The sequence below is a fragment of the Symphalangus syndactylus genome, chromosome 3 (genome assembly GCF_028878055.3).
Source record: "Symphalangus syndactylus isolate Jambi chromosome 3, NHGRI_mSymSyn1-v2.1_pri, whole genome shotgun sequence".
NCBI classification, from domain to species: domain Eukaryota; kingdom Metazoa; phylum Chordata; class Mammalia; order Primates; family Hylobatidae; genus Symphalangus; species Symphalangus syndactylus.
The window spans coordinates 98,249,643-98,262,587 of record NC_072425.2 but is presented as its reverse complement, the minus strand read 5'-3'; the positions used below and the strand labels follow the sequence as shown (position 1 = coordinate 98,262,587).

The 12,945-nt window shown below is 40.8% G+C and overlaps 1 protein-coding gene across 1 annotated transcript in view; it reads right to left on the bottom strand.

The window, feature by feature from the left end:
* THSD7A (thrombospondin type 1 domain containing 7A) overlaps positions 1–12,945 on the bottom strand; it is a 468,537-nt gene that overhangs the window by 221,968 nt on the left and 233,624 nt on the right. Inside the window, exons 3-4 of the mRNA XM_055272578.2 lie at positions 2,894–3,142; positions 101–282 (exon numbers count right to left, since the gene is read on the bottom strand). Coding sequence (XP_055128553.1) covers positions 101–282; positions 2,894–3,142 — 431 coding nt within the window. The remainder of the gene's footprint in view (positions 1–100; positions 283–2,893; positions 3,143–12,945) is intronic.

Here is a 12,945-nt window from a genome sequence, read left to right as displayed (position 1 = left end):
AGCTTTCATGACCCAGATGGCTGTGTATATATCCCTTCAGAGCAATCACATGCTCAGTCAGTCTTCATGAGTGAATCCTTGAGAAAAAAGCAAAGGTTACCTTCTTTGTTCTTGTGGGTACTTAATTGTGAGAGGAGGTTTTCGTTGGCCTGCACGCAGTACACCTCTCGGGTCTGGATGCCCCCTCCACAGAGGGCCGTCTGGTTGCCGCGCCTCTTGTCCTGCTGACTGAGCAAAGGGTCCACACGGCACTCAGTCCACTCTGTAGCTCTCCAGCTGTACCTAAAGAAAGAAAACACCAGCAGCAGCAACCGTAACTATTGAATGACGTATTTCTCTACTCCTGTCATACTTTGTTTTAACGAAAATTAGTCTCAAAAGCATTTCTTAGAGAATCCATCGTAGACTATAACTATGGTGCATATTTGGTTTCAACTCCTTCTTTATGCTCTGCAGTGCTCCATTTAATGAGGGGTTAAATTTAGGGTGATCCTGTTTCAATTGCAATTACTGGAAGTTACTTATAAATATTTTATGAAAAGGGAGCATAATGCTGAAAACATGAAATTTTATGTTCAATTAAGCTGAACCCAGGCTTGCCCTTTATTGTTGCCTATAAACAAAGGAGGATTGAATATGAAAATGGGCAACATTCTGAGTAATGATGAACCAAAACATTTGCTTTGCCTTTTACAAAATAAATGAAAACTGCACAGTGTAGCAAGATTATAATTGTTGTATTAGGGTTAAAAATTATAAGACAATAAATCAGAGTTTTCTCTTTATTGTCAAGAATAAGATTTTTTTTTTTTTTTTTTTGTAGCACTGAGCATTCCTAATGCGTGCTGATGCATGATGCAAAGAGGTGGCACTTCTCATCAGTGGAGCACAGGAAAGAAGATCTATGATGCTCAATTAAAGCTCCAATCAAGATTATGATGTGAGAGAAATGTCAGGGGATTGTCAGTCCAACACGTGATTGAAGGAGATAGCTAGGGAAACATTTCCCGATGCCACCAAAGATAGGAAGTGATGGCATTTCTCCACCTCAAGGAAATGGATATTCTAAAAGCACAAAGAACATGACTCATGCAGCACTTTGTGCCACTTTAACCAAGATGCTTCCTTAGTAATCAGATGAACAGCCAACATAGGTGCAAATAGATGTGCTAATATTCACCTGAATCAGGCAGAAGGTTAAACGGCCCTCAGATGTCTAATCTAGATGTTTCACTCTGTCAATGGTAAGGTTTTGTGACAGTAAAGAGGAACTTCATGCCTGTTTTTAAATTTTATAAGTGAGGATTTGTTGCTTAACGAATTGTGGGACTGGGTCATGAAGAAACAACACCTGACATTAATTTATAAAGGAAGTGCAGCACTCAGGTCAATTATAGAAACACGGATAATTGATGCCTGGTTTGGGGACTGAAGGGGAAGGAAGCAAAACCAAATAGATCATTTGTTAAGGGACTTGCAATAATTGTTTTAAATAAATTGAAGTTCTGATTTAGGTCACGCCAAAAAGTCCAATGAGAGGAATAGTCTGTCAATAATGTAAATTGGTTACACATTCTATGAAAAATGCTACCCCCAAAAAAGGGCATGGAGAAATATACTCAAGGATATATATTTATTTTGTTAATTGTGTTTGAATATCCGAGAAGAAAAAGAATAAAGCACCTAGCTTGCAACAAAAATAGAAGAAACTCATAAGAGAGAAAACACAGGAAATCCTGGCAACTTCCTCGAGCCTATTATGTGGAGAGGAACCAGAACAATCAGTGGGATAGGCAGAGACATTGGGAAGGAAATTCTCTGTGGAGGTTTCAGTCACTTTTTACATTAGAGCACAATGGATGAGTCCAAAGTGCTGCAGAATTAGATATCTGGTATAAAACATTACTATTTTTTTTGTTGTTGTTATAGGAATAGTAGTAGTAGTAATTTGCCTCCCCACTGGTTCATAAAGATGTAGCTATATGCATGTTCTTTAAATGTTTGGAATAATCCAGAGATGCTCTCAATGAAGTTCACACATCTCTATTGAAAAACCAATATAAGTTGCTTTATAAATATCCTATATACAGATTAAGCTGAAATATTGCTATTACCAAAATAATTCACAATAATAACTTGGAAATTTTAATACTGTCATACTGCCAAATGTTTCAGAATGAGTCTTATTTAATCTGAATTCAATCAATATTTATTGAACACTTATTTTGTATCAGGCACTGTGATATATGCTAGTAATTAAACAAAAAGCAAACAAGCAAAAAACCCAACCCTTTTCCCAACATTAGTAAGCACAATCTTTGTCCTCACGGAACTTAAAGTCTTGTTATTTCGATGTAGTATTTTACTCTATTGAATAGGATTTGTTATACAAAGTACTGAATTTTAATAGTTAACGATAATCTATATTTGGAAAGTTTATTTTACCTTGTGGAAGGGAAGTTGACAAACTGTGGCCCAAGATCAAATAAACCTGCCACGTTTTTTTTATATAAATAAAATTTTATTGGAACACAGCCACACTCAGTTGTTTACGTATTACCTCTAGCTCCAATAGCAGTGTTGAGTCATTGCAATAGAGACACGTATGGCCTGCAAAGCTGAATGTTTTAACTACCTACCCCTTTACAGAAAAATTTTGGCAACTCCTACTATAGAAAATACATAAACATAGAATTGGTGCTAAAAATTTCATGGAGATTTAGTTTGTCAGAGACACTTTTATTCTGTGAAATCAGTTTTTTTTAAGGATACTGCTTGTAAAGATTTTTTTTATGTGTAAAAATTACTGTTGCTCAGAATACTGTTCAGTCAAAATCAAATAGCTGAGCAAATGTAGTTTGGGCAGACACTCTACCCTTCTTTATTTACTCACGTGGCACAGGGGACAACTCCATCTCCTTGAGACAAACAAGGTTCTTTTTCCTCAAGTTCTGGACACTCCTTTTCACTGCCAATGGGAAACTGCCTGATGGTTCGTGTCCTTACACGAGTGCCTGCAGGGGACACCATGTCATGGCATGTTTTTGAGCAGGGGCTCCACTCTGACCACTCAGAAACCTGGCACTCTTTGGAGATCACACAGGACTGGAAGGTCATTGGAAGCTTCTCTTGCTGGCAAAAGCTGTAAAAGAGCATTGATATTCTCATTACAGACTCACAGGCAGTTATGATCTTTGTCTTCTACTCTCAAGAGTGAATCAGCTTGGGCATTTTTATTTCTACTTGGAGGTATGATTCCAATTTCATTGAAAATACATCAACATTTATGATGTGGAAAAGCAGTTAGACTCAAAGCTAACATTTGCATATTATTCTGTTTTCTAAGAGTTGTTAAACCATTCATAGGAAATAGAAAATAAAGAGAATTAAGTAAAATTAGCTAAAGCTAAGTTTACTATACTGTTCATTTTACTCATTCCAGACTTGTTTTAACTTAGAAAATGAGAAACCAAGAACTGTTAACATATGCTAATTTCCACTCTGTTTAGGGAATCAAGTAAATATGCCTGCATAAGTGTGACGGTTAATACTGAGTGTCAAATTGATTGGATTGAAGCATGCAAAGTATTGGTCCTGGGCATGTCTGTGAGGGTGTTGCCAAAGGAGATTAACATTTGAGTCACTGGCTGGGAAAGGCAGGCCCACCCTTAATCTGAGTGGACACCATCTAATCAGCTGCCAGTGTGGCTAGAATATAAAGCAATCACAAAAACGTGAAAAGACTAGACTGGCCTAACCTCTCAACCTACATCTTTCTCCTGTGCTGGATGCTTCCTGCCCTCGAACATCAGACTCCAAGTTCTTCAGTTGTGGAACTCAGACTGGCTCTCCTTGCTCCTCAGCTTGCAGACGGCCTATTGTGGGACCTTGTGATCATGTGAGATAATACTTAATAAACTACACTTTATACATATATCTATCCTATTAGTTCTGTCCCTCTAGAGAACCCTGACTAAGACAGATTTTGGTACCAGGAGTGGTTCTAGAGGAGCAGAATATTAAGGATGGAATTCTTTCATTGGTTTTGGGATTTCTGGAGTTTGCTGCTTATTATTAGACCCCAAAATACTAAGGACTTTACTTCTAATAGTATGGAGAACACTCATAGTCCTTGGTGTGAACTGTTTAGGGAGTTACGCAAAATAAATGCATTTGACGCTCCTGATTCATTGCTCGTGAGAGGCAAGGAGTTTAGTGACTCTATACATAACACCTTTGACCATATGTGGAGAACCAAGAAACATAATGAAGCTAGTTCATTATGCTCCTAAGTTCAGTGGAAAAGTGATGAAAGAAAATCACGAATTCAGGGATTCTAACTCCTAGCTTCAGAAGCAGATACTGAGCCTCAAATCTGCTAAGATTGTCCTGAGTGAGAGACTTATCTTCTGTTGAGAAAGAGCTGAAATTGTGGAAAAACAGACACAAGCTCTTATCATGTGAGTGGGTCATCTGCAAGGAAAGATGCATGCACAGCCTCACCAGGTGTCTACTGTTAAAGTGAGGGCATTGATTGGAAAAGAATGGGACCCTGCAACTTGGAATGCAGACGTGTGGGGGGACCCTGATGAAGCTGGAGACACTGAGTTTGTAAACTCTGATGAATCTTTTCTGCCAGAAGAAACAGCTTCCCCATCCCCAGTAGTCACAACATCCACTGCCCAACCCATGCTGCCAACAGCCTTTCCACCTTTGTCTGAGGAGATAAACCTTGCACTACCTGAGGCAACAGTGATGGCCTCTGCTGAGGCAGTTGCCAGACAAGATAATGTTGATTCTCCTCAGGAGCCACCCCCAACACCTCTGTTTGCTTCTAGACCTACAACCAGACTAAAGTCCTGGCAGGTCCCTAGAGGTGAGGTTGAGAGTGTGACCCATGAGGAGATGTGCTACATTTGAGAACTGCTTGAATTCTCTAATTAATATAAAAGAAATCTGGAGAACAGGCATGGAAATGGATATTAAGAGTGTGGGGTAATGGTGGAAGGAAGATAGAGTTGGGTCAGGCTGAATTTATTCATTTGGGCCCACTAAGTAGGGACTCTGCATTTAATGTTGCAGCTTGGGGAGTTAAAAAAGGTTCTAATGGTTTATTTGCTTGGTTAGCTAAAATATGGATAAAAGATGGCCCATTGTGAGAGAGCTGGAAATGCCTGATCTCCCCTGGTTTAATGTAGAGGAAGGGATCCAAAGCCTTAGGGAGATTGGGATGGTGGAGTGGATTAGTCACTTTATACCTACTCATCCAAGCTAGGAGGTCCCGAAGTTATACCCTTGACCAATGTCTTGCAAAATAGATTTGTGAGGGCAGCACCTGCATCTTTGAAAAGCCCTATAATTGCTCTTCTCTGTATGTCAGATCTAACAGTGGAAACCACAGTCACTCAACTACAAAACTTAAATACAATGAGAATAATTGGATCCTGAGGTGGCAAGGGCCAAGTGGTGGCACTCAACCATCAAAGGCAAGGCTGGCATAGCTATCGTAATGGACAGCAGAGGCAAGGCAGCAATCAGAATAGTCTGACTCATGTAGAGCTCTGGCACTCGTTAATTAATCATAGTGTTCCTAGAAGTGAAATTGATAGGAAGCCTACTGTATTCCTACTTAATTTATATAGGCAGAAAACTTCTAGGTCAAATAGACAAAAGACATTTGAATTATAAAAACAGAGAATCATGGCCCCTCAATCAATTTCCAGGCTCGAGCCAGTTTACAGACACAGAGCCTCTTGAATGAAAGGCAGGCCAGGTCCCCTTGGGGAAGAACACCACTACATTATGGACAATTTATGCTGTTAATCTTTCTTCCATCCTTCCCCAAGGAAACCTCTGGCCTTTTACCTGCATAACTGTGCATTGGGAAAGGGAAATGATCAGACATTTTGGGAACTACTGGACACTGGCTCAGAGCTGACATTGATTCCAGGGGACCCAAAACATCACTGTAGTCCTCCAGTTAAAATAGGGGCATATTGAGGTCAGGTAACTAATAGAGTTTTAGCCCAGGTCCAACTTACAGTGGGTCCAGTGGTTCTTGGGATTCATCCTGTGGTCGTTTCCCCAGTGCCAGAATGCATGATTGGCATAGACATACTTAGCAGCGGACAGAACCCCCACATTGGCTCCCTGACTGGTAGGGTGAGGGCTATTATGGTGGGAAAGGCCAAACGAAAGCCTTTAGAGCTGCCTCTACCTAGAAAAATATTAAATCAAAAACAATATCGAATAGCTGGAGGGATTGAGGAGATTAGTGCCACCATCAAGGACTTGAAAGACGCAGGGGTGGTGATTCCTACCACATCCCTGTTCGACTCTCCCATTTGGCCTGTGCAGAAGACAGATGGATCTTGGAGAATGACAGTGGATTATCGTAAGGTTAATCAAGTGGCAACTCCAATTGCAGCTGCTGTACCAGATGTGGTTTCATTGCTTGAACAAATTAACACATCTCCTGGTACCTGGTATGCAGCCATTGACATGGCAAGTGCCTTTTCTCCATTCGTGTCCATAAGGCCCATCAGAAACAATTTGCCTTCAGCTGGCAAGGCCAGCAGTATACCTTTACTGTCCTACCTCGAGGTATATCAACTCTCCAGCTTTGTGTCATCATCTTATTCAGAGAGACCTTGATTGCTTTTCACTTCCACAAAGTATCACACTGGTCCATTACATTGATGACATTATGCTGATTAGATCCAGTGAGATCTAGATCTAGAAGTAGCAAACGCACTAGACTTATTGATGAGACATTTACATGCTAGAGGATGGGAAATAAATCCGACTAAAATTCAGGGAACTTCTACCTCAGTAAAATTTCTAGGGGTCCAGTGGTGTGGGGCCTGTCAAGATATTCCTTCTAAGGTGAAGAATAAGTTGCTGCATTTGGCTCCTCCTACAACCAAGAAAGAGGCACAATGCCTAGTGGGCTTATTTGGATTTTGGAGAGAACACATTCCTCAACTGGTGTGTTAGTCTGGCCCATATACCGAGTGACCTGAAATACTGCCAGTTTTGAGTGGGGTCCAGAACAGGAGAAGGCTCTGCAACAGGTCCAGGCTGCTGTGCAAGCTGCTCTGTCACTTGGGCCATATGACCCCCCATATCCAATGGTGCTTGAGGTGTCAGTGGCAGATAGGCATACTGTTTGGAGCCTTTGGCAGGCCCCCATAGGTGAATCACATCAGAGGCCTCTAGGATTTTGGAGCAAGGCCCTGCCATCTTCTGCAGATAACTACTCTCCTTTTGAGAGACAGCTCTTGACCCGTTACCGGGCTTTGGTGGAAATTGAACGTTTGATTATAGGGCATCAAGTCTCCATGACTTGAACTGCCTATCATGTACTGGGTGCTTTCTGACCCATCTAGCCATAAAGTGGATCATGCACAGCAGCATTCCATCATCAAACGGATGTGGAATATATGTGATCAGGCTAGAGCAGGTCCTGAAGGCACAAGTAAGCTACATGAGGAAGTGGCTCAAATGCCCATGGTCTCCACTCTTGCCACCCTGCCTTCTCTCCCCCAGCCTGTGCCAATGGCCTCATGGGGAGTTTCCTATGATCAGTTGACAGAGGAAGAGAAGACTAGGGTCTGGTTCAAAGATGGTTCTGCTTGGGAGGCTGAGGTGTGCGGATCACGAGATCAGGAGATCGAAACCATCCTGGCTAACACAGTGAAACCCCGTCTCTACTAAAAATACAAAAAATTAGCCGGGCGTGGTGGCGGGTGCCTGTAGTCCCAGCTACTCGGAGAGGCTGAGGCAGGAGAATGGCGCGAACCCGGGAGGCGGAGCTTGCAGTGAGCCGAGATCGCGCCACTGCACTCCAGCCTGGGTGACAGAGCGAGACTCCGTCTCAAAAAAAAAAAAAAAAAAAAAGATGATTCTGCACGATATACAGGCACCACCTGAAAGTGGACAGCTGCAGCACTACAGCCCCTGTCTAGGACATCCCTCAAGACAGCAGTGAAGGGAAATCTTACCAGTGAGCAGAACTTTGAGCAGTGCACCTGGTGGTGCACTTTGCATGGGAGGAGAAATGGCCTGATGTGTGATTATATATTGATTCATTCGCTGTAGCCAATGGTTTGGCTGGATGGTCAGGGACTTGGAAGAAGCATGATTGGAAAATTGGTGACAAAGAAATTTGGGGAAGAGGTATATGGATGAAACTCTCTGAGTGGTCATCAACTGTGAAGATATTTGTATCCCATGTGAGTGCTCACCAATGGGTGACCTCAGCAGAGGAGGATTTTAACAATCAAGTGGATAGGATGACCTGTTCTGTGGGCACCATTCAGCCTCTTTCCCCAGCCACCCCTGTCATCGCTCAGTGGGCCAATGAACAAAGTGCCATAGTGGCATGGATGGAGGTTATGGATGGGCTCAGCAACATGGACTTCCACTCACCAAGGCTGACCTGGCTATGGCCACTGCTAAGTGCCCAATTTGCCAGCAGCAGAGACCAACACTGAGCCTTTGATATGGCACCATTCCTCAGGGTGATTAGCCAGCTTCCTGGTGGCAAGTTGATTACATTGGACCTCTTCCATCATGGAAAAGGCAGAGGTTTGTCCTCACTGGAATAGACACTGATTCCTGATATGGGTTTGCCTATCCTGCACGCAACGCTTCTGCCAAGACTACCATCAGTGGACTCACGGAAAGTCTTATTCACCATCATGGTATTCCACACAGCATTGCCTCTGACCAAGGCACTCACTTCACAGCTAAAGAAGTGTGACAGTGGGCTCATGCTCATGAAACTCACTGGTCTTACCATGTTCCCCATCGTCCTGAAGCAGCTGGATTGATAGAATGGGGGAATGGCGTTTTGAAGTCACAATTACAATGTAAACAAGGTAACAATAGTTTGCAGGGCTGGGGCAAAGTTCTCCAAAGGCCGTGTATGCTCTGAATCAACCTGCAATATACGGTACCGTTTCTCCCATAGCCAGAATTCACGGGTCCAGGAATCAAGGGATGGATGTAGAGGTGGCTCCACTCACCATCATCCCTAGTGATCCACTAGCAAAATTTTTGCTTCCTGTTCCCACAACATTACGTTCTGTTGGCCTGGAGGTCTTAGTTCCAGAGAGAGGAATGCTGCCACCAGGAGACACATCAATTATTCCATTAAACTGGAAGTTAAGGTTGCTACTTGGACACTTTGGGCTCCTTCTACCTTTAACTCAACAGGCTAAGAAGGGAGTTACAGTGTTGACCGGGGTGATTGACCCAGACTAACAAGATGAAATCAGTTTACTACTCCGTAACAGAGGTAAGGAAAAGTATGCATGGAGTACAGGAGATCCATTAGGGCATCCCTTAGTATTGTCATGCCCTGTGATTAAGGTCAATGGGAAGGAAAGTGGATAGGATAAGGAAAACTATGCATGGAATACAAGACATCAATTAGGGCGTCTCTTAGTATTAGCATGCCCTGTGATTAAGGTCAATGGGAAACTACAACAGCTGAATCCAGGCAGGACTACAACTGGCCCAGACTCTTCAGAAATGAAAGTTTGGGTCACTCCAGCAGGAAAAATACCACAGTCTGCTGAGGTGCTTGCTGAAGGCAAAGGGAATACAGAATGAGTAGTAGTAGAAGGTAGTCATCAATACCAGCTACGACCACGTGGCCAGCTGCAGAAAAGAAGACTGTAATTGTCGTCAGTATTTCCTCCTTCTTTTGTTAAAAACATGTTTGTTTATGTATACACTTGTACCAAGAAAATATCTTCATTTTATTTCGTTTATCCTTTATCATGTGACATAAGATTTACTGACTTCATATCAATATTTAAGTATTGTTAACTTCACATAATAGTATTTGGTTTGGGGGTTGGTGCGTTTCTGGTTGTACGAAGGATAGTTGTATTATGTTAGGCATCATTATAACCTTACTATTGTCTTTATTTTAAGATTATGTATCATCTCAGGAGATGTGTGTGGGTTCAAGTTGACAAGGGGTGGATCTGTGATGGTTAATACCGAGTGTCAACTTGATTGGATATAAGGATGCAAAGTATTGATGCTGGGTGTGTCTGTGAGGGTGTTACCAAAGTAGATTAACATTTGAGTCAATGGGCTGGGAAAGGCAAACCCACCTTTCATCTGGGTGGGCACCATCTAACCAGCTGCCAGCGAGTCTAGAATATAAAGCAGTCAGAAAAATATGAAAAGACTAGACTGGCCTAACCTCTCAGCCTACATCTTTCTCCTGTGTTGGATGCTTCCCACCCTCGAACATCAGACTCCAGGTTTTTCAGTTTTGGGACTCAGACTGGCTCTCCTAGCTCCTCAGCTTGCAGATGGCCTATTGTGGGATGTTGTGATCGTGTGAGTTAATAATATAACTCATATATATGGCCGATTAGTTCTGTCCCTCTAGAGAATCCTGACCAATATAATAACTTAATACCATATTGTTTAGAATAGAAAAAAATTAATATGTGCCTTAACATTTTTAATATCACTTGAAACTTTAGATGCAATTTATAATTATAATGTATGCTTATTCAAGTACATCCACTTTTCTATTCAAACTTTGACACATAGGATACATGTGGGTTTCCTAATTAAATATAACATAAGTATTAATAATATATATTTATTTACCTATAAACTGTAGAGATATCCACTAAATATTCCTTTAATATTTATTTTATCAGTATTTATGTTTAAATTTTTATCTATCTACTTGTACTTCAATTAAAGGGATGGTGGATTCTAAATTATAATGCCTACATATGAAGATGAAGATGATGGTATGGATGTCATCAATTGGTGATACATATACTTTGAAGAGTTTTCGTGAAATTGGATGGACTTGTGTTGATTTGTAGTTTAACTCTTGCCCATTCTCAGTAATCAATAGTGTATATTTACAAGACACAGGCAGCTCTCACTCTGAAGAGCCATCTAGTCCAATGGGAAAATGCACTGATTATTCTGCCTCATCATTCAGTTGCTATATTTAACTGTGGTAATCAACCATAGAGATGCTGGTCCATTTTAATGCAACAACTCATGTTCAATCTTCTTAATCCTACTGGCATATGTATGAAAATTGCATTCCTAGGAGACAATTACAGCTTATAGCATCACAGTCAATTTGAGTTAAGAGGTCTGGGAAGAAGATCATCTGAGAGTGGTGGTAAAAGGGCTCTGTGAGTCAGCTCTGTTTTCCCTACAACAACAGAGAGGACCCAAATCCCATTGCTACTCAGTGTCATGTATTGATGCTAACCATGAAGCAAGACTTTCTCTTTGATGAGCAAGATTTCACTCTTATACTTACGAGTTTATCAATAAAAATCATGCAAAATAATGACTGACACCTTCTGTAACTCCTCTCTTACAAAACTCTACATATTTCATTTCCTTTAGATACATTTCTTATCCTTCCTAATATTATTTTTCATATTCATATGTATATATTATCCTCTGTTTAATACTTATTGAACTTATATTGTATGTGCAGAGAAAGGATTAACAATCTCAGCTTTTTGTAGAGACTATGACCATTGGTTAACTGCCTACAGTTAGTTACTCTGGTAACCTGATAAAAGAAGAATAACAACTTGTTACTAGATTATATTGTTTATGATAAAATATCTCCTGAGATAAATTGCACCTGCACTGGGGACACTGTGAACACCTGCTAAGCAGTCACAGCTTTGGGCTTCTCTGCATGTGGCAGCTCTTAGAACAGAGCTTGTCTCTTGTGGCAACCTTGGAGACTATGACTGTAGGATCACTTCAAGAGATGCAGCTCTTGTGGGAAATAAAGCTTTTAAGCCAGGAGAGCTCCTGGACCTACCTGATGTGCAACTCATCTTGCATCTGAACTGTGCTGCATGGATATCTAGGCGAATTCCAACCAGACAAGCAATGTGTGATACTACAATAACGACAAATTCCATTTCCTGTTCTGTGTCCTTCTAAGCAGACTGATGCCGGTGTGACTTACGGTAGACTTCTGAATCTTGAGAATTTGAATGTTTGGTAGAACCCAAAATGTAAAACAACTCCCATTACCTTGTTTAATACTCTCAATAATCTTTTTATCTGGTGATCATTATTAGTCCCATTTCATAGGGTAGCAGCCTTCGGGAGGTTAGAAAACTTGGTCAAGTTCACATAGAGTAAGCAGTTGACTGGAATTTGAACTTGGAGTCCTAAAAACAAGGCCCATTTTCTTAACCTTACTTCTCACAGTTTAAACTGGCTATAAATCTCTGTTTGTTAGAGCAACTGCTTTTTTAGCCAATGCCGAAGTTACTGATATATTGTGATCAACTAGTATCACTGTCTCAAAGACACAGGATTTGTACTATATATGCACTGTGCAAATGTGCTGCTTGTCCAAAGGAGAACTTAGGAATTATGGAAAAGCCAAACCAGATATATTTTTCTAATAAATGTTAACGATTTTCAACATAGGTACTAAATATGAGAAATTAGTAGCATAAAGAAAAATATGATATGATTATATAATTTACATATATAATATACATGTATGTGTGTGTATATGTGTGTGTGCATGTGTGTGTATATGTAGTTTATCTTTTCTATAATTTTTTAATACCCCAAACCTTTCAACAAATATGTATTAAGTAACTCTACTTAATACTGGGCTTCAGAAGTACAAAGACAAGATTACAGCAATTAAGTTGGAAGCATGTAATTTTGCTAGGGGAGGTACAGAAAGTTACATAAAGTAGTAGGTTACTATGGTGAATTTCAAATTACGTATTAGAATTTGTCATGTTGAGATGAAGGTAATTAATGGAAATATCAGATGAATAGCCTTTTTTTGTTTGCTTATTCATTGGTGGGTGGGAGAAAATGGATTTTTCCTTGGCCTCAATTTAGACAGTTTTGGGTGAGCAGTGAAAATAAGAATGGAAATTGAAGGCC